The following is a 23,112-nucleotide window of genomic DNA, read 5'->3' on the forward strand; positions in this document are numbered from 1 at the left end:
TGGAAAAGTTTGGGATAAAAAGAGTGTTCTTTGGTTACGTTTCTTGCTGATTGTGAGAGCATGGGTAACTGAAGCCCTGTGACCCATTTAGGGATTCTGTAATGGAAAGAGCTTTATTTGTTCAGTGAGTGATTATTAACCTAAACCCACACTTGAAATTTGAGGAGGGATTTTAGAAGCATTTCATACTTGAATCTGAAAAATAATAGTAAAGGAAGGATCTTGCTTTTTGAATAAGTATCAGAATGAATGAAACTTCAATAAAAATCACAAGTTGAAAACCAACAGAAAAAATGTGATGTGGGTTTAGGCTGTCAGCATTATATCAAAGAGTGTGAGTCAAGTTAACCGAAGTACAACAGGAAATTGAGTGAGTGTGATTTCAAAATAAGAGCGTGAGGTTTTGACCGAATAACTAATATAATACATTTTCGAACCCACTTTAACGCACTGCTCAATTCTAACAGAAACATCGTAAGGTAACACAGTAGAACACTCGAGTTCAATGCCAGTTTGATATGATCTGTAAGTAAGTACTGATGAAAACAAACAAATAAATAACCATACAAATAAGTAAAGAACAAAATAGGTGAATAAAACCCAAAATATCAAAGCCTTTTTACACACAGAGATACGTTTTAATATATAAATTGAATCTCCCTCCAAGTTTATAATGTTGAAGTGTTAGTATTTATTTTATCGTTTTCAATTGGCGAAATGATCACATAATAACCTCTATTAACCATTATATCAGTAGATAACAAACCACATATTCAGTGTGAACTGTAAATATAGCAAAGGCAATTTCGTTTTATTCAAATATGAATAAAATAATAAAACTCCTCAAAAAAATATGATGCAAACTTTTGAATGTAATAATACAGCAACGCTTTCTTTTGATTGACCTGAGAGAAACCTACATCACGATAAAACGTGTGCAAACTAAAGACTTAGATTAGACTTGATAATATTTCACATCATTATTCCAAATCTGTAAAGAAACTAAAGGTATTAAATACATGTAGTGGAGTAAAACATTGACCTCTGAACTGTAGTGGAGTAGAAGTACAAAGTAGCATGAAATGGAAATACTCAAGTAAAGTACAAGTACCTCATATTGTACTTAAGTACAGTACTTGAGTAAATGTACTTAGTTACTTCCCACCTCTGCTTATAGGTCAGCTGAGGTCAAACGTTTTGACAATGGGACTTTTATTTTGAAAGGACACATCAGGATGTTATGGGTCAGCTTGACTCCCGCCTCTCATACGGAGTGTAGTAGACCGCTCGATGCAGGGCATGTGACGGAGAGCTGCTCACTGATCCCCGGGGACCGGACGCTTGTATCGGACATGTCTTCCCGGCCGGACCGAGACACCGGCAGCCGGTACCGGAGGAAGAGCTCTACCGACGGCCAGCACCGGGAGGAGAAGTCACACCGGCACGGCAGAATAGGTATCTGTACTCATACTTATAATACTTTACCGATAGGAGCATGAATTACTCTACACATTTGAGGTACTTTTTATTTAAACGCATAACTGCACTACATTTATTTTCCAGATTCAGTACTTTTACTTAAGTACTATTCTCGATGCAGTACTACTTGTGTGGTATTAGTACTTTTACTCAAGTAAAGAATTGTAATACTTTTTCCACCACTGTATCAATATCATATGATAATTTTTTGCAACATTTTATATACACAACATTTTAAAAAGTCGTGATCTAAGAGTTAAATAAAAGTATTTTGTGTATTTAAAAAGTAATCTATAGTGTACCAGTTATAATTGGCTAATGGACAATATAATAAATTAACTATCCCTGAGTATTCACCCTAATAACAAATAGTATTTATAATTAAAGTATGTGATTTGGTCATGTTTACGGTTGTTATTATTTTATCCTTAATCCTTGTGGATCCCCTCCAGTTTAAAAGAGCTGCATTTAAATAATAAAAGTCTGGTTAGCTATAATTATAATGTTTAAAACCTTTAAAATTCATTAAAAGATCAATAATCTATGAATATTATAATATTATTTGTATTGCTGGACATAACGTAGTGTCACACTGGATACTTCAGTTTCCCATAACACACTTGTGCAACCGACTGGCTCCAAACAAGTTGTGATGTCAACATTGCTGCTGATATGGTGTTAAACTGACATTTAAACTCTGCCAAACATATCTGTACAGTGAAGCAAAATGAAACAAATTATATTACTTTAATAATCACTCATACATCCCAGATGTACTTGCTTTCTCATCAACAGTGACACCTTGAAGCTGCCTAACACAATTCTCCAATTGCAGAAGACCCTAACCCATAAGCCACAAGCTCTGTGCTTAAAATAAAAGTAAGCCTCTTGCCATGTTGCTCACGTTCACTTCTTCATGTTTCTAACAGTGCGTGGATTCTCCAGAGATTCTGCAAGTCTAAAGAGAACTGTCTCCATATGTGAGGAAAACTTCCCAACAGGTAAGAGACTGGAATACTCCGGTCGTGTTTAGATGGTTACTCTAAATCTTTGAAAACTCTGGCAGGACTAGGAGAGCTTTTCTGATGTTTTGAGGTCAATGCCTAATCTCAAAGTTTGTGCTAGAGCTTTGCAAAATAAGGGTTACCATCCAGCCAACTATCCTAACCTTTACCATATCTGGGTATTGAATGGTTAAGGGTATTGACCCTTGGAATGGCTGACCATTGCTAATCATGGCTAACAAGATCACATAATAATCAATTGATTCCATCTAGAAAAATAACACCTTTTTGAAATATTGCTATAAAAGTTGATACAGAAGATGAACCCTAATGACTTTCTGCAACAGCTGGAGTGAGCTCAGGCAATGGACTCAACAGCACGACTCAGAAACACAAAGACAGTCTATACTTGGCAAAGTTCGGGACACAGTTGATACGTAAGACAGGAACCCAAAACAGGCGAGGAGTAGGCAAAACTGGGTCAGGAAACGTAGTAAGATCAGGTACACGATAAACACTAATCACTGGGAGAAACTGCTGGAACACTTGACTCGGAGGTACAAAGAGGAACTGGTACCGAGGGGAGTGGAGACACACACTATAAACACAGGATGATACTGGGGCACAGGTGAGACTAACTGAGATGATACACAGGTGAGACTAACTGAGATGATACACAGGTGAGACTAACTGAGATGATACACAGGTGAGGAACAATCCAGAGTGGTGACTGGAACGAGAAGATGCGTAACGATATAAGAGAGAAATTACAAAATTGCAGAAACAGTTAACCTGAGAGGACCTTACACTTCCGTAAACTCCTACATTTCCGTTTAGCGACCCCATCTGGTCAAAACCTTCAAAACTGATGACATTCCCATCAGTCTCAGCTGTAGGCTGCTTTGTGTTATACACTGATAAACAAATGTTAGCATGCTAATGTGCTAAGCTAGGATGGTAAACGTCATACCTGCTTAATAGCGGCATGAAAGCATTGTTAGCATGTTAGCATGTTAGTATGCTTCAGTTAGCATTTAGCTCAAAGCACCGCTGTGCAGTGGTGGAAAGTAATTAAGTATATTTACTTAAGTACATTTTGAGGAACATGTGCTTTACTTGAGTATTTTCATTTTATGCCAATTTATACTCTACAACATTTTAGCAGCAAATATTCAACTTTTTACTCGCTACATTCATTTGACATTGACAACATAAGTTACTAGTAACTTTTGCTAGATTTTATTATTAATCGACACATGAAATCAACTAACACACTATAATGTACTTTTATGGATGTAAATACCTTGCAGTATAACATATATTAATGTTATGTCATCCAACAGCTGCAAAATGCAAAATGATACACACATGAATCTATTACTAATTATAAACCAGTGGAATAGTTTTTCGAAAATATTCGCTTTAGATAATGCATACATTTAGATTTACGACTTAAGTATATTCTGCTGCTAATACTTTTGTACTTATACTTTTGAAGGCAGGACTTTTACCTTTAACAGAGTATTATTACTCTTTTACCTAAGTATAAGATCTGAGTACTTCTTCCACCACTGCAGCTGTGCCTATACAGCCTCACAGTGGTCTCTTAATGTTATAATCACATATGTCATATTATTTCCCAAAGAAATAAAGGTGGCACTGAAGTCCTGCTAGTCACCCCTTGCAGTTTAGTTGGAGAGGATATTTCACGAGTAAAGAAATAAATCATAAAATATTGATTCTCCACTTGGACGAGTCACAAGAAATCACATGACATCAGTAAAAGTCATGTGGGAGAATTTGAAGTGTTTTATACCTTGAACCTGAGTTCCTCTGGAGTCACTGATTCATCTGTCAGGTGATCATCATCTGCTGAAATCACAAGATGAGCTCAGGTAGCTGCAGGAGCTCAAACACATACACTTCTTGAACCACTTATATCAACCAATTATTATTTGTATTTGAAATACATACCTTCATTATAACACTGAACTTGGTTAGGTGTTGTTACAACTGCAGCAAACACCTCAGGTCATTCATTGTTGTTCTTTTTAGCAAACATCAACAAGAGAGGTCGTTTCATCTAACTGCATTTGATGTAATTAAAACACTCATGAAGATGTGCTTTACTGCAGTTGACCTTTTTTATGCAGGTTTACTGAGTAGCTAAGTAATTAAAGTTACATTTAAATTGGGCTATAATACACTTCCTAGTCTCCTTATGGCACCTATAACTCACCTAAAGGTATGCTGTTACATAGAGACACCTTGACATGCTATGTGATATTTCTCATGCAACACTGAGCAGAGGGGAGTCCAATCATTCAGTATTCAGGTACAAGTAAAAGTCCGGCATTCAAAATTGTACTTAAGTCAAATTTGAAAAAGTATACGCTTCAAAAAACACTTTAAGTATCAAAAGTATACTTGTTTTGCAGAATGGCCCATTTAAGCAACATATATTTTTAATTATTGTATTACAATAATTGATGCATTCATGTGTTCATCCCTTCAATGTTGCTCTTGGTAACATTGGGGTTTATTTGAATTACTTGATATACTGCTGGGTAGCTTAACCAATAATAATATTTGATCATGTATTAGTTGATTTATATTTCATATTAATAACCTAAATCTGCAAAGTAACTAGTAACTTAATATGAAAAATAAATGTAGTGGAGTTAAAAGTATAAAGTAGCAAATGTGGAAAAACTCAAGTAAAGTACAAGTACCTTTTTTTAGTAAAGAGTAAATGTACTTTACAACACTGTGACACAGTTATGGACAGTACCTCAAACATGACATTTATAAGCATTTTAATTACATATCTGGTTTTGTAATCCACTCACATAGGGTGGATTATGTTCATTTACATTCAGTTCAGCAGCTGTGACTGATATACACATTTTGATGTTTAAGGGTTACATTCATGTGGTTAATAAGATCAGACCAGGATATGTAGTGAGTGAACCTGTATTATTGTTTGTGTGTGTGTGTGTGTGTGTCTGTCTGTGTGTCTGTCTGTGTGTATGTCTGTCTGTGTGTCTGTCTGTCTGTCTGTGTGTGTGTGTGTGTGTGTGTGTGTGTGTGTGTGTGTGTGTGTGTGTGTGTGTGTGTATCTGTCTGTCTGTCTGTCTGTCTGTCTGTCTGTCTGTCTCTTTGTGTGTCTGTCTGTCTGTCTGTCTGTCTGTCTGTGTGTGTGTGCGCGCGTGTGTGTGTGTGTGTGTGTAGCTCTGCCCGTGCTGCTGGATGTGGTCGGGGGTCCCGAGGGTCTTCCTGCAGACGAGCAGACACAGGAAATGCTGAGAGGGAAACTGCGCATTCTGCAAGCTGACAGCACCGAGGTCAACGCTCTGTTCATGGTACACACACACACACACACACACACACACACACACACACACACACACACACACACACACACACACACACTCCTGACATTTTACGCTGTACAAGAGTCCAGTTTCTCAACAAGTTATGAATGACTCGGTTTGTAAAGGCTGTCAGTCTGCTTGGTTTGCAGACTGTTAAAATGGTAGCTTAAACATAACCAATATATATTCAAAACCCAAAGAATAAGTTATAAAACAGAAACGAAAGGAAATCTAAATCTTCAAAATAGTTTGTGATTACATTGATGCGACTGATCCTTGCAGATCAATACCCTTTCACTAGTTATAAGTTAATTTCATATTGGTTGTGGTTGACTCTAAATATCTGAATCTCCAAAGAAACCCGTAAAAGGTTGGTCTCTGGCTTATTCCTGTCCCAGCTGGACTACGGTGATACCATTTATAGATTGGCCTGTCCCACTGTTTTGGCCAAACTTGACCCACTTTACCATGCTGCACTGCGTTATATATCAAATGCAGCCTATAGGACTCATCATTGCACACTGTATAGCCTAACTGGATGGTCCTCACTTACTATGCGTAGGATGCAGCACTGGTTTTTATTAAGGTATAAAGCCATTTTAGGTAAGCTTCCACTCTACATATGTGTCAGATTTGCTCCAGTTTGTGACTCTTACAACCTCAGATCCAGTGCCTGGATACGGGTCCAGGTTCCTGCTGTGCGGACTGAGGCTGGAAAAAGGAGTCTTTCTTATTATGGTCCTTGGTCTTGGAATGACCTTCAATCACGCCTTAAACTGAGGGCACTTGTCTCTATTTCATGTTTTAAATTGAAGTTGTCTGAAGTCCTCACCACCAGCTGCTCTTGCAGTAACAAGTAGTGTACTTTTTTTATTGTCCTAATGTGCACAATGTAGTGACTGCTTTTTCGTCTTTTGTTTTCTTTATGTTCTCTGTATTTTATATGTTTGTGTTATGTGTAACGTTGCTGCCTTCTTGGCCAGGTCAGCATTGAAAATGAGATTTTATCTCAATGTTTTTTATCTGGTTAAATAAAGGTTAAAAAAAAAAAAAAAAACTTCTTAAGCCACTCCTTAATAATACATTTATTTTTCTTTATTCTAGCTAAATTATACTATAATACATTTTGTGTTCTCTCTCTCTGTCTACAGGAGCTGTCTGCTCATCTGATCTCCATCAACTGTGAAGAAAATATTATTTTTGTCACATTCAAAACATTTGAAGAAATATGGAAGTTCACCACATATTACACAATTGGTAGGTATTTAAAATAAGGCTAAAGTGCAAAAGAGAGAAATGTTATTGTCATTTTTTGTTGTAATTGTATTTTGTATGTTTCTGACCTACTGTATGGAGTACTGGGTAGTCATGATAATGCTAATACCGCTATTGCTGCTGCTAGCAAACATAATGCCAGTAGTTATAGTTCAGAAAGTGTGTTAAAGAATAGGTCTGTTCATAGTATCACTTCTTCCTCCTGTGCTGCAGGTTTCCTGGGTCGCTGTATGGAGGATCTGTTGTTAGACCAGAGGTTTTGTCTCAGTTCTCTGGAGGAGGACATCAGGATCCAGGTCTCCATTGAGGAGGAGACCCTCAGCCTGATCTACAAAGGCATCCTCATGCAGGAAGGTAGGGGACAGCGCTAACAGTAGCTAATAGTGGCCTCTAAAAGGTGGGGAAAGTGGAAACATTACGTACCCAAGAGCTGTAATTAAACCAGTGATTTTGAACCACTGTGTTCAACACCAGTGTGTTATGAGGGATTGTCAAGTGTGCCGTGGGAAATTAACAAATTGCACTTAATCGGTCCCCAAATATATGATTAAGTTGCTGCAGATAGTTTGTTAAGCGTCTGTGCCTTCAATGTAGTGGCTGGCTAATGAAATACTCTTCCATGCCAGTGGGTGGCAGTAGGTAGCGTGATAATGATGTTAATTTAAAGGGGACCTATCATGCAAAATGCACTTTTGTACGTCTTTTATACATGAATATGTGTCCCCGGTGTTCCAGGGAACTCACCAAGTGTCAGAAAACACAACCCTCTCTATTTTCCTCCATACCCAAATCTCTAAAAAAGGGGCTGCAACGGATCTGATAAAAACTGATCCAGATTTGAACACTGTCCTGACGTCAGGACGGTGGCGCTACGGCTATTGGGCCAACTCCACCAATCAGGAGGAGACAGCCACGGCCATTGCCGTTCGAAAGCGCTGGAGACGCTGTAGTACAAAAAAAGTATAAATATGCCTTATATAGGTATGGTCCTACACTATATTATTCAAATATAGCATGATAGGTCCACTTTAAGACAGTAGAATTAAAGGTGGGGTAGGTAATTTTGGAGAAACCAGCTCGAGATCGCTAGAATTTGAAAATACACAACCGGAAAAAATCTGCCACTTCCTTACAGAGCCCCTCCTCCAACACACACGAACGCGCACATGACCAATGAGGGCACGAGGTAAGTTTGTGCACAGATGGAAGGCTGACAGGCAGGTAGGCCATCCAGTTATTTTAGCCGGGCCGGCTAAAATGATTGGTCGTACTTTTTACAGATGACATTTTTTTATGTATTTATTGTCAAAGCATTTAATATATTCATTGCTATCGGGACGTTAAGAGCATTCCATGGAATATAACAAAAAGTGTTTCTGATATAAATTACATACCCCACCTTTAAGTGATGTCGATGGAGACACACAGCGATGGATACATATTTGAAGATGAAAAGGGCAGAACTGGGTCCTGGACAAAAATCTGAATGATAGTCAACAGCAATACAAAATGAAAACGTGTCATTAAGTCACTTTAAAAAAAAGAAAAAAAGGTTGAAAAACACTGATTTGAACCAATAATGATCTTTTAACAATCCAGTATCACATGCAACTGACCATTTTAAATAAAGAAATATATGACATGCTGACAGTTCACATGGCTATCTTTAGGGTCTTTCTTTGCTAGCTGTAGCACCAACCAGATGTTCGACAGCTCCACCTCTGGAGGGGACCTGTACCTGGAGCAGGGGGACATAGCCCAGTTCGAGCCCCCCTTCCTGGGCTCAGGGTGGACCGTGCTCTGCCTGGCTGATGGAGGCCGAGGCACTGCACCCAGACCTGCTGTGGAGCCCGTCGTCCCTTTTTATCAGTGAGTCACATGATGGGCTCAATACAGTCTCATGTGATTTATGTCTCACTGATCTGTGAACAAACAGGATCGTATAACAATGATACGATCTGTCCACAGGTGGTTTCTCAAATCCTGTGCAGAGGGCATTTTAGTTGGTGATGGGAAACCCCCCTGTGACTTCCCTCTGCAGTTTGGTAAGTGCAGTTTATTTTCCCTCTAAAAATAAGATAAAGAATCTGTTTGAATCATGAACACACCTTTATATTGAGGGCTCAATTTGATTATACACGCTAGCTGACTCGGGCAAACGAGCTACAACAGCCCAAACACTACAGCTTCAGAAACAATGCAAATATCAAACCTTTTTCTTTATTGCAGGTTTTTTTTGGAATGCAGCATTTTGTATTTGCAGTGTTTCATTAATGTCACATTTTGCATGTTTTGTCAAGTTGGTGAAGATGTTTCTTAATTTAGAGGTCTTTTGGCACATTTGGATTTTCATATTTGCATTGTTTCTGAAGCTGCAGCGAGTTTCTCCTAAAGGGAGAGTTTTGGGCCGCTTTTGCGCGTTTGCACCTGTCAGCCATACTTACATATTACCTGAATCTTTTAAACGCGTTTCAATTTCTAACACTACTATCATTTCAAGATGCCTCTTCTTTACTTTAAACTTTAATCTCTTTAGTATTTCTTTGAACATTTTTGCCTTTTCCCCCTTTCTCCACAACTGAGATTTAAACTGCTTTTCACATTGGGTCTTCAACAATTCAACTGAGAGGAAATCCTCCCTCTGTAACGACTGTCCAACTGACATCTCAACCACTTTACCTGCACACACATCAACTGACACTTCAAGTCCTTTAAGGCCACAGATTTTAACATTTGAGTACAAAAAAAAATATTCAGCACTGAAAAAACGGAATCATTGACTTTAATTAAATGTACAACAAATGTCACCTAACTGTATTAGGTTAGTTGAAAGCAATAATATTAAGTTGAACCTATTGTTTTTTATTTAAACTTAATATTATTGCTTTCAACTAACCTAATACGGTTCAGTTTCTCCAGTGAGCTCTTCTGAAACCTCCACTGTACTTTATTGTAATGCAATTCTTCCATTTACACATTTTACGTGGCAATTTATCCAATCTCTTTTGTTCAGCCAGAGGAACCTGTCTTGCCACAATGGAGTACGATGCTGGGGGCCCAGATGAGCTGAGCGTGGCCCCTGGTGATCGCATCATCATCGTGGGACTTCTGGTGTCTTGTTTTGAGTGGTTCACAGGGAGGAAGGAGGCCACAGGAGAAGTGGGTCTGGTGAAGACTAGCCTGGTGGAACCCTCCACTGACGTTACCCAGTGAGTTTACCAATATCACAGAGTTAGCTGTTGTTAAATTGATTTGCAATAGAGTATAATATCTTTTTCTTACGTGGTCACCTTTCCAGGTCAGAAGATATTTTTTTGGATGGAGAGGAAAGAACACTCTTCAGTGTGCAAGAGGACAAAGTCATAGAGGAAACAACTGCGTTACTGAAGAAGAAATCCCAAAATGATACCGGTCAGAAATACAAACTTGGTGAGACAAAAACGCTGCAAACTCACAGGTCAAAAACCCAACAAGTATTCCAAGCAAAGTAATAATGTTGTCATTGCCTATAGAAAAACAAACCTTCTAAAACACCAGTTAGCCAGAAGGCTTTCATCATGTAGATGACATACATGTTTGTGTCAAATGTCATGGCAATCAGTCAGAAAGTGGTTGATAAGGTTCATTGAAGAATGTTGGTAATACTGAACAAAATCTCAAGGAATTGTCAAATATCAATCGGATTCAATCAGACTCATACCATGTCCAGATAGACAGGTGTTGAGGTTTCACGGGGGTTTCTCATAGGGCTGTGCGATTATGGCAAAAATCATAATCACGATTATTTTGGTCAATAATTGACATCACGATTATTAAATACGATTATTCATGACTTTGAAAACATCAATTTATTGAACTTTAAAAAAAATACAAATAATAATTTGAACAGTATCTTATAACTGTTGATTACCCTGAACGTATAATTCAACTGAAAAAACAATAAATAAAATAAATGATACATTTATATTTACATTTAAATAAATAATATCAAAATAATAAATACCAATAAACAAGATCAACAAATATTTTGGAGCGCACTTCAACAAGCTACTAAACATATGTAAATATGATAAATACAAATAAATGAGATCAAATATGTTGCCGTGCACTGTCACAACCTAGCAAAGCAAAATAATCGTTTTTTTCAATTATGTTGTTTTCGTAATTGTGGCAGGCCAAAATCGTAATTGCGATTAAAATAGGATGAATTGCACAGCCCTAGTTTCTCATTCTCTTTGTGTAATTTGTTTTGTTCCATCCCAGATACGATGAGTTGCCAAGACTCTGAGAAAAAAAAATCACGTATGTATTGACATCTACAGTAAATGTCATGTTAATATATCTAAAAGTCTTGTCCACTCTGTATTACATATTCTCTATTTCTGATTTTCATTTTGCAGTCGGCACTTCAAGCAAAGTTGACGCTCAGACTGACCTTAAGAGAAATATTCAGAGGATACTTGATCAGGTAAAACACTCCTCACCAGATCCCGTAGTGACCGTTAACGGGACTCTAAAGGAACCGCACCTTGCAACAGAATCAAAGAACCCCATCCCTCTGTGCTTCACGGTCCACCCAGTGGTCGAAGGAAACACCAACACGGAGAACTTCATCCCCCTCCTCTCTTTCCTGGAGGGACGAGACTACAGAGCAGAGTTTGGCGTCCTGTATGGACTGGGTTCAGAACTCCTCGCCTCCTCCGTCTTCACCGGTCACTCGGAAGAGGATGAGTTGATTGCCTTCCTGGGTGTTGCTAGGGAAACAGCCAGGAAGAAGCGACTCTATTGGCCGCACACTCGGTTGTGCTTTCTGTTGGGTAAGCTTTGTGCTGGGAGGTTGAAGTTCAGCCAGGCCCGGGTTTACTTGGAGGAAGCCCTCAGCGTGCCACGAGAGGGCTTCACGGACCTCAGGTTGTTGGCCAGCATCTACTCAAGACTGGTTCCCATTTACCTCCTGCAGAAAAATACTGAGAGTTTCTTTGCACTGGCCGAACGACTCGCTGCCTTGCTATTTGGAATCCCAGACTGCCTGGCATGTTTAGAAGACAACTCCGCTCTTAAATACATCCTCAAGAAAGCTGTTCTATCTCACAACCAAATGGCGGAGGCCCGGGCTTGTTACCAATTGGCGAAGCACCACTTGACTCATGCTGAAGGATTGCGAGTTGTTCCTTATCTTGAAAGACTACTTGTTCTTTGTGGTGAAGCTCAAAGGACTTGGGGGACCTCTCCCAGTCAGGAGTACCTCACACTGGGAAGGACCTACAGCGAACTCCAGCTCCCCCACCTCAGTGTCAGTTCAGCCAGGAGAGCTTCTCTGCAGCCCTCTGCTACACTGACAGACTGTCTCAGCAGCATGGCTCTAGCTATGGCCAATGTCAACAAACTGTATGGGATCACAGAACAGGAAGCGTCCATCCCACCTAAAGTGGCTCCATATTTACACCAAGCCCTTTCTTCTATCCAAGGAGAAGGAAGTGATCGATACCATGTTCTGGGTCATCGGATTACTGTTTGTCTCAGCCAACTGTTTTGCAAGAACTCAATGGTTGGACACGCCATCTGCCGCATGCATACTCTGATCAACAACAACGGACCCTCACTCTGCATCTCCGTCCCAGAAAGAAACAGTGCCCTCATCTGGCTGGCATGGCTTCAGATTGACAATCATCAGCCAGATGTTGCTTTGGATGTCCTGGATTTGGTCCTAGCTTCCATGCCAGAACACTGCACGACCCCTCAGGAAGGTCTGTGGAAGTCTTTATGTGTTCAAAATAACAGTCAGAGGGGTTGAGAGGGGGAAAGTAAATGCTTCTAGTATCTAAGGAGCAACTTACAATTTTGAACTACAGTCAAATACACCATTGTAATTTTCATTGTTCACTGAAACCAGCAATCTAGTACCTTGCTAACAAACTAAGCTAGTCTTAAGATTGATAAACATTGTAATTATTGCTTTCTATGAATGATTGCCCTGGTATTCTAGCACTATCTCTGAGGCTAAAAGTTGACCATGTCCTTTTCCCTATTTAGTCCACAGAAAAGTATTGGATCCTTAGAACAGTTATTACTTAACAGTGATTTCGATTTTGCAAAAGTACTTCCTGGTTAAACATCCAACCAAAGGAATCATTTAAAGTGGACCTATCATGCTATATTTTAATAATATAGTGTAGGACCATACCTATATAAGGCATATTTATACTTTTTTTTTTTCAAAATACCAAACAGATCATGCATTTTAGCCATGCCTCATTTTGCTCAATTTGACATTTTTTAGCTCTGTTTTTGCAAGGGCAGATTCTGTGAGAACAGCACCACCTACAGGCCTGGCATATGTACTACAGCGTCTCCAGCGCTTTCGAACGGCAATGGCCGTGGCTGTCTCCTCCTGATTGGTGGAGTTGGCCCAATAGCCGTAGCGCCACCGTCCTGACGTCAGGACAGTGTTCAAATCTGGATCAGTTTTTATCAGATCCGTTGCAGCCCCTTTTTTAGAGATTTGGGTATGGAGGAAAATAGAGAGGGTTGTGTTTTCTGACACTTGGTGAGTTCCCTGGAACACCGGGGACACATATTCATGTAGAAAAGACGTACAAAAGTGCATTTTGCATGATAGGTCCCCTTTAACTCCAATATTGAAATGCTATCATGTGCTGCTCTTTACTCGTGCACAAAGCAGTCACAGTATAGGTTTGAACTGAAGAAATGTGCAGACTTTTTAAAGATGTGTCTTCATTAAAACACAATAATCCGTGTGAGGGCAAGGCACACACCGATTTGAAAACAGGCTATCTCCAAACAGCTGAAGTCTCTAATTGAACATACAGGTGTGGTCCTCAACATGCGTGGTGTTGCACTTCGATACATGGGTGACCTCCGGAGGGCAGCAGAGAGCTATCAGGCTGCTGTGGACATCTGCCAAGAGTATGAGGACATGCCAAACTGGGCTGTAGCTCAGGCTAACCTAGGTAAGATAGGATAGACTTCTAGACACATGAATGGACTCTGGTTCTGTGGGTGACTGTTGTTCTTCTTGAAGGGCTGTTGTGTCTGAAGGCTGGAGCTAAAGGACTAGCCCAGAGACACCTGACGGAGGCTGTGCAGCTCTTCTCTGAGCTGGAGGAAGGAGGGCATGAGGCTGACTTCATCACCGTGCTGCTGGAGCTGGGTCAGCACTATGTGAAGCAGCAGCAGCTGGACTTTGGGAAAGGATGCTACGAGTGGGCTCTTCTGCTAGCTATCAACGCTAACCTGCTAGACTGTAAGTGTAGACACGAGATTCAAGACTGTATTGTCATGTGCTCAGCAGCTACAGCGTAGATATTGCAATGAAAAACTGAAGTCACAGCCAGGCTCCTCCAACAGAGCAACATGGATATATATAGGACATAAAACAAATAAAACAGATAAAATAGTGCAAGAGAATGTTTTGAGATGTGCAAGTAAATACAAATAAAATAGAAATAGTGCAAGAAGAGTCTATATACAAGTACATGGAATAAGATATATTAGATACATAATTTGCAAGATGCAAACAGATGAATGTTTATGAATGTTCTTTAAAAAGTTCACACAAACACGTTATTTAGATTTTGCAGAGGTACTTCCTGGTTCAACATCCAACCAAGGTTTTATTATGATTTGTGTCTTCAGAGGAATTGAACTGCAGTATTTAAATGCTATTATGTGCTGCTCTGTACTAATGCACACTGCAGGAGCACAGTAGGTTTGAACAGAAGAAATGTGCCAAGGCAAACACTGATTTGAAAACAGCCTATTTTAAGTCAAAGTCTTTAATTGAACACAAAGGTGTGGTCCTCCACATGCATAACGTTGCTCTTCGATGCATTGAACTGAACTGGACTGTCCCTCGTTGCCAGGCCAGCTCTCTGCGACCCGACACCTGAGCCTTCTGTACGGCTGTGAGAGCCCGGACCAGGCCCAGTGTATCGTCTACAGCCAGCACCAGGTGGCGCTGCTGCAGAGCACAGGGGACCGGGGTCAGGAGGGGGAGGCACTGGAGGCCATCAGCCAGCTGTTCCTCAACCTGGGCACAGAACGGTGTGTGTGTGTGTGTGTGTGTGTGTGTGTGTGTGTGTGTGTGTGTGTGTGTGTGTGTGTGTGTGTGTGTGTGTGTGTGTGTGTGTGTGTGTGTGTGTGTGTGTGTGTGTGTGTGTGTGTGTGTGTGTGTGTGTGTGTGTGTGTGTGTGTGTGTGTGTGTGTGTGTGTGTGTGTGTGTGTGTGTGTGTGTGTGTGTGTGTGTGTGTGTGTGTGTGTGTGTGTGTGTGTGGAGCTAGGGTTAGGGTCTGACCTAACGTTTTCTTTTGCTAATCTTTGCCCCTCTCAAAGATGTCTTTTTGAAAATGTATGATCAAAAATCTTTTAATTACATTTCCACATTGCATACCTACATGCTAAAACTTACATATTTTTTTAGATTGTTTATGTTCGCACCACCAGATAACAAAGCAAATTCCTTGTACTGTACAGTATGTGTAAACGTACCTGGCAATACTCCTGATTCTGATTCTTAAAGAAGTGGATACACACAATGACGATATGCTATCATGTAGCAATGAAAAGCAAAGTATAAGCATGTACAAATGAGAGAATAGTTTGCACTGATTATATGTTCAAAGAGAGTCTGTAACAGAAAAATATGATTTTTTTTCAAGTAGGGTATACACCATTGTAAGCAATAAAGCCATTCATTTCGTTTTTAGATGGCTTGAGCAGTTTCCTTTGAAGTGGGACAAATATGAAATAAATGTATCATCAAAGCTGTTAGTTTGAATGTATCACCAAAGAGTTTAAAGTTTGGAGCAACAGAACTAATCAATGTTTTTAAACCTTTTCAGGGCCTACAGGGCGGCTCTCGACTACACCAAGACCAATCTGGGTATCTCCATCGATCTGGGCTGCAGAGAGAAGGAGGCGTACGGCTGGCTGCAGGCGGGGAGGATCTACCACCTGGTGCAGCAGACGGAACTGGTGGACCTGTACGTTCAGGTCAGAAATCACGACTATGAAATCTATTAGTTCAGAACAATCTACGAAACATTTTACAGTCATCATAATACTTAAAGTGGACCTATCATGCTATATTAATATAGTGTAGGACCATACCTATATAAGGCATATTTATACTTTTTTTTTTTCAAAATACCAAACAGATCATGCATTTTAGCCATGCCTCATTTCGCTCAATTTGACCATTTCTAGCTGTGGGCAGATTCAGTGAGAACAGCACCATCTACTGGCCTGGCATATGTACTACAGCGTCTCCAGCGCTTTCGAACGGCAATGGCCGTGGTTGTCTCCTCCTGATTGGTGGAGTTGGCCCAATAGCCGTAGCGCCACCGTCCTGACGTCAGTGAAATGTTCAAATCTGGATCAGTTTTTATCAGATCCGTTGCAGCCCCTTTTTTAGAGATTTGGGTATGGAGGAAAATAGAGAGGGTTGTGTTTTCTGACACTTGGTGAGTTCCCTGGAACACCGGGGACACATATTCATGTATAAAAGACGTACAAAAGTGCATTTTGCATGATAGGTTCCCTTTAATATAGTACAGGTTATTCCACCCAAAGAATAGAATATCGTATTTTCTCAACTAAATGGAGAACTGTAATATTTGTGGTCGTTGTCAGGTAGCGCAGGATGTCGCTCTGAGTACAGGAGACACTCAGTTCATCCTGAAGCTTCTGGAAGCTGCTGGAGACATTTTCTTCAACAGCAGCAGGGACCGGGACAAAGCCATCACCTTCTACAGGGTATGGTCTGAAAGAAATCAGAGTTGATTTGAATCACATTTTAGCCGTTAAGGTTAGCCCGTTCACTGTTACTGTATGACTTTTATTGTTCAGAAAGATAATGGAGTTACTGTTAAATAGATTATAATAGCCTGTGTGTATTCCACCCTGCAGGACCGCGCTCTGCCCGTCGCAGTGAAGAGCAACAGTGTCCGCTCCAGGCTGAGGCTGTGTAACAAGCTGACTGAACTGATGCTCAGTCTCAAGCTGTATGGGGAAGCTGTGGAGTTCGCTCAGACTGCACTGGACATCAGTATCACACTGGGTACGGAACACTTCAAAAACAACCTTTTTTTAATTTCTATAGGTTAGTTTAGGATTGTAATTATAAAAAATGTGTTTTGAAGCCAGACATATTCATAATACTGTCATCCACCTGCGATATTATTTATGAAATACTACTACTACTACTACTACTACTACTACTACTACTACTACTACTACTACTACTATTACTACTACTACTACTACTACTTCTACTAATACTACTACTACTACTACTACTACTACTACTACTACTACTGTACTACTACTACTACTACTACTACTACTACTACTACTACTACTACTACTACTACTACTACTATTACTACTACTACTACTACTACTTCTACTAATACTACTACTACTACTACTACTACTACTACTACTACTACTACTGTACTACTACTACTACTACTACTACTACTACTACTACTACTACTACTACTACTACTACTACTACAGTATGCTAATTTACATAGCAGTTATATTACATTTGTGTTGTAGTAGTTAGTACTAAAACACAAAGACCTCAAATAACTAGTAAAGGGAATTCATTATTGGCTGAGCTTTTGTGCTGCTATCATAAAGTGTATGTCATGCCGTATTATTTTATTTTAGGAATAAATAACATACAGGTGATTTAGCTAGTTTTAGAAAATTGTGAGTAGTAGAGCTTAAAATGTTAAGTTAAACCTTCTGGTGGCATGAACAGCAAATCTAAAGGGTTCTATTTGAAGTGGTGTTCAACGGATTGAATGACAATTGTTTAATTGATATTGAGGTCTCTTTTGCAAATGGAAAGTTAGATTAGATCAGATTAGAAGCATTTATTGTCATTATACAATGAGAAGAGTAAAGCTACTCCTTTTAAGGTGCCATCAAAACATTCAGAATAGACAACATACATCAGCAGCATTCATACCTACATACTGTAAGTGATCCATCTTCTGGGGACCATGAATGTTATCAGCAAATGTAATGCTCATTGGATTAGATTTGTGTGAAAGAATGACATTACAAAATCTTATGGTATTGGCAAGTAGTTATTTGATATCGGAACTACTTAACTGATATACAATTGAACTTACAAATACTGTGTCAGTTCAAAGCCATGTGCTATATCTGAATGATTAAGTCTACCTTTGGTTCTACATAAAGGTGATAGTCTGAATGAGCGAGTGGCTCACCACCGCCTGGCCTCCCTCTTCCACCGTCTGGAACAGTTTGAGCTGGCTGAACACTATTACCTGAAGACCCTGACCCTCTGTCCAACCCCTCTGATGTTCGATGAAGAAACACTGTACTACGCCCGGGTGTACCAGACACTGGGGGACATCATATTCTATGACCTCAAGGTAAGAGATTACAGATTAATCTTTTCAAAAGGATATCCCTGCCAACATGTGAAATGTGGTACTTTTGATTAGAAGTCATGATAACCAACCCTAACCCTAAACCACATGTTTACTGCCACCAACATGCAGCATCATAGTTTGAGGAAAGTACAGGTCTACAAGTTGCGTCATGTCCAAGCATCCATATGTGACGAGTTGGTAATGACAAAGGGTGTGATTGGGATTCAAAGAGGGTCATTTACTTACTCATCTAGTTCCTGAGATGAGACCTGAGGCCCTGTACTAACCAGGACTGTTTATTGTTTCCAAGCTGGTCACCAATACACTCCAGAGTCACTTGGGTGTTGTTCAGAGTTATAACATATTTTCAGACATAAATTCGTAAAATAAACCGACTTTCAACATATGAGGACATCATTTTTTCAAAAACGACTTCCTGTTACAAGACAATACTTAGCTTGTATACTTATTAGGTCCTACTTATCCCAAATAGATAGGAGAAATTAAAAAGTGCATACTAAAAAAAAGCTCGGGCTTCAGGAGGATAAGGAAGCATTATATATCTGTTGTAATTGATTGTCTTTTATTGTGATTGTAGTAATGTGTTTTTATGTGATTGTAGTATTTATTACATGTACAGCACTTTGGCCCGACCAAAAATCGCTTTTAAATGTGCTTTATAAATAAACTTTGATTTGATTTGATTTGAAAAAGCAAATGTGATGCCATTGTGTTTCCTTTATCTGTAAATCTCAGGTTTCTTCTTCTTCATATGCTTCCTTGATATGCTGTGTGACCAAAAGCTACAAAAAAAGTGTACAGTGTGTCACCACATTGCCACCACAGTCATGTCCAGTGAAATTAAGATAATCTGCCAAAAATGGGGCATTATTGGGGCAAGTCCCAAGTCCCAAGCATTCTTTATGAAATACAAAGACCATTGTCACTCAATGACTCATGAAGGGCTGTTACCACCCTACACTTTGCTGTTCTCTCCACAGGACCCTCATGACGCTGCAGGCTACTACCACCTGGCCCTGGCTGCAGCCATGGATCTGGGCAACAAGCGGTCCCAGCTGCAGCTGTGCACCCGCCTGGCCACCATCTACCACAACTTCCTGACCGACCGGGAGCTCTCGCTCTTCTTCTACCAGAAGGCCAGAGCGTTTGCTGCCGAGCTGAACGTGAGGAGGATCAACATCTCTCCGGATCAGCAGCTGAGCAGCGCCTCGCAGTACAAGACCAACGGACCATAGGGAAGGACAATCTAACATTTTACAAAATGCAACAAAAACCTTTGCAGATGGCTGGATGAACTGTTTTTCTGTACGGAAATATGGTTTTATGATAAGCCTTGCATTAAGACTGCAGCACTGACTCTGATCCCAAAGGAAAACTATCTTCAAGACTTTATGGGATAATGATGTCCATTCTAATCATCTATATTGTGGAATCGTGCATACACAAATTCATATTTCTGAAATCAACTTTACTCAGGTCTTTCTTTGTTAATCCACAGGGAATAAATACATTTTGTATACATAGCAGAAAGAAGTGAAAGCTGTAATGTATATTATTGCCTTGAAAATATGGTAGGAGTGTAAGGTGAATTTAAATGTTTCTAGTTCTTGAAATTATTGTGAATGAATGAAAAGAGAAATTCTGATTTGACCTGATGAGCCATAAATACAAGACTGTCATCTGCATACAATGATATCTAATGTGTTCTGGTACTTGTTTGGATAACTCTTAGCTGAACACCTTCTTACAGGTCATGAGGCTCTATGACCAAAGTGAAAGAGACAGGACATTATTGTGTTCTGTACTTCTGCCTATGGAAATAACTGAGGTGATGACAATTGACCAATACAAATGCTTCTTGAAATGCACAATGTAACGTGACTCAATCAATGGAACTACTTCCAGAAGAAAATAAATTATTGCAGTGTTCTAAATGTTTACTTCCAATCTACTTGGTCAAAGACTTTAAAGGTCCCCTATTATACTTTTTTTCATCAATATATTATAGGTCTCAGATATATACAAAACATGTCTCTGAAGTGTTTGGCTCGAAATAGCAAAGGGACCTCACATCCTCTAGGGGGGTCCGGGAGATTTTCTTTTTAAATATTGAAGTTAAAAGCATCAATCTGGTGCACTTTGAGAGCAACATTAAGAGATCTATGGATACATCTCTCAACACCCATATGAAACAGAACTGTAAGCAGATTTACTTTTCTTTATAAATATTTTATAAATCACTCCCCTTTCAAACTGTATTCTTGTTTATTAATAACAACTTTTTTTTACTGTCATATAGTATTTTATACCAGTTTTTCATTTATTCTCTTGTTTTTTTATAACTATAATGATCATATAGAGGTGTGGCTTTACCTCACTGAGCTGAGGTTATTTGAGCCTCTCAGTCTGTCAGGAGAGAGCTCTCTTCCACCTGGTTGTAGAAACAGCTCCTTATATCCATTAGCATAGCTAGCTAACCAGATGCAATAATCCCCGGTACCTCTCTCTCTCTCTCTCTCTCGCTCGCTCGCTCACACAAAATACGCTCATGCCACACACACACAGAGCCCAGCTTGAGTGACACACAAAGACCCAGAATTAGTTGTACTGTTCTGTATCATATTATTTTCGATGGCGTTATTGTATGATCAGTATGACAGATGAACAGATCGCAACTGGGCTTACAACTAGCGACACAGCCACGCAAAAAATGCGGCGTGTGTACAGCTCCTTATGGATTGGGTACTGCAATTTTCGGCGTTCTGGTGCGCTCCGGCAGCACTACACCACGTGATGACACGTTACGCTCGTGTTGTGTTCAAGGAACCTTTCCTTAGACAGGGAAAACAGGCAGTCGCTTGTTTAATTCTGTTGCGGTCTAGATTTCTTACATTTTTCGTTTCCTTCTGCACTGCGTGGCATGCATGGCTTCCTTCAGCAGGTAACGGGGAGACGCGCTCTGGCGGCGGTCTCGTTCAGGATCCGAAAATACAATTAAAATATTTTGCACACTTATTCCACTTATTCCTAGTGTGCCACTGGTTACGGGAAATAAGGAGCCACTCCACATGCCCGTCTGAGAGATATTTGGTTAGAAAGAACACAATGGTGCTCTAGGAGGAGTTTCAGGTGATAAGGTGGGGGGGGGGGGTGTTACCTTGGTTGGTGATTGGCTAATGGTTACTCAAGCCAAAAATACATTATGACATCATAAAGTGGCCAAAATCTGATCAGCTCATTTTCAGACAGGTTCTTATATAAATGGATCAGGACAAAAAGAGAGAGAATTTTTGTTCCTGAAACTTTCAGAGTCTCTTTACACAGAGGGGACACATGTTGATGTAGAAGAGACATGAAGAAGAGGGGACACATGTTGATGTAGGAAAGACATGAAAAAGTGGATTTTGCATAATGGTGACATGTAAGATTTCTGATAGGGTTAGGGCTAGGGTTGTCCATATTTTAGTGTTATGTTCAATAAAGACAGTGTACAACAGAATTACAAAGTGGACATTGGTTCTGGAAATGTGTTTTTCCACATGCCATATTGACATTAAGGGTATGTTAGGGTAAGGGCTAGGTAACCCCAACACTCAAAACTCAAAACATTACATCCTACATTAGAATTCATCTTAAATTAAGAGCTGCATTGGGGGGTAAATACACAAATGATGGTCCTTTATGGAAACAGCCCTGGTAGAGGTCTACTACGCTCTATATTCCCTTAAATGTATGTTTTAAGTCTTTTATGAGCATTTTTACTCAGAGCCGACAGTCTATGTCCTCACAAGGTCTCGTTATTCCGAGCTCCAGTGATGGAATAAGAGTGTAAAAGCATCAACACTGCCAGAAGACCTGTCATAAGTGCTGTCTGGAGTGTAACACCTGCTGTCTGTCCCTGTCTCAGCACCAGGAACCATCTGAACAAACACGTCCTGCTCTGGGTTCTAGACGAGATTTCAAATGAGCGTAGGAGCAGATGTGGGTCTTCTCTCTTGGAAATATCATTAAAGCATTGTGTTACACTAACACAGCAGACAGACCGTTCCTTAATGACCCTCACTGCTCTCTACACTCAATTTCACTGCTGAACTTCTGAATATGTTGAATAATGACCTTTAATAAGTCAAGGAGTGATGTGCATCTGGCCATGAGATAGTGCTAGGTCACTTTCTCAGCAGACTGCCGGCTGGACTTTCAAAAGAAACCCAGCAGCAAAATGGAAACACATCTGCTCAGACTGACCTGACCTCAGTCACCTCTGGGGAGATCTCCAGTGACCTTAGACTGGGTGAGAGCTGCACATTTGAGTCAGAATCATTCTTCTTTTGGAGTCGTAACTCAGGGAAATCTGAACATAGAGACATGAAACATAAATCAGTCACCTAGGATATTATTATCCCAGATGTCCAATGTATCTGCTCACGGAGAAAATACCTGAAAGTCATCACTTTATTACGTTTTCAAAGTAACACAGTTATACTGTAGTTGTCTGAACATAGTTCATTGCAAACAGGAACAGCCAAC

The 23,112-nt window shown here is 39.9% G+C and overlaps 1 protein-coding gene across 1 annotated transcript; it reads left to right on the forward strand.

Annotated features, from left to right (window-relative positions):
• The first annotated feature begins 1,217 nt into the window (after window positions 1–1,217).
• Window positions 1,218–20,280, forward strand: LOC117497602 (SH3 domain and tetratricopeptide repeat-containing protein 1). Its single transcript, XM_034149585.1, has 19 exons — window positions 1,218–1,455; window positions 2,409–2,480; window positions 5,715–5,845; window positions 7,009–7,114; window positions 7,346–7,486; window positions 8,803–9,001; window positions 9,101–9,177; window positions 10,146–10,341; window positions 10,431–10,561; window positions 11,396–11,434; window positions 11,533–12,879; window positions 13,963–14,103; window positions 14,175–14,396; window positions 15,016–15,196; window positions 15,994–16,144; window positions 16,784–16,906; window positions 17,060–17,210; window positions 18,368–18,564; window positions 19,566–20,280. Exons 1-19 carry the CDS (start codon window positions 1,236–1,238, stop codon window positions 19,818–19,820), a joined length of 4,080 nt encoding a protein of 1,359 aa, XP_034005476.1. The 5' UTR covers window positions 1,218–1,235; the 3' UTR covers window positions 19,821–20,280.
• The last annotated feature ends 2,832 nt before the right edge of the window (window positions 20,281–23,112 follow it).

This window comes from Trematomus bernacchii, unplaced genomic scaffold, assembly GCF_902827165.1.
Source record: "Trematomus bernacchii unplaced genomic scaffold, fTreBer1.1, whole genome shotgun sequence".
Classification (NCBI taxonomy): domain Eukaryota; kingdom Metazoa; phylum Chordata; class Actinopteri; order Perciformes; family Nototheniidae; genus Trematomus; species Trematomus bernacchii.

Bases quoted from the DNA above. Each gene is read 5' to 3' on its own strand.
- LOC117497602 (XM_034149585.1), top strand. From the start codon at position 1,236: ATGTTATGGGTCAGCTTGACTCCCGCCTCTCATACGGAGTGTAGTAGA. The intron at 9,178-10,145 runs GTAAGTGCAGTT...TCTTTTGTTCAG, and splicing joins TGACTTCCCTCTGCAGTTTG to CCAGAGGAACCTGTCTTGCC. The intron at 10,342-10,430 runs GTGAGTTTACCA...TCACCTTTCCAG, and splicing joins CCCTCCACTGACGTTACCCA to GTCAGAAGATATTTTTTTGG.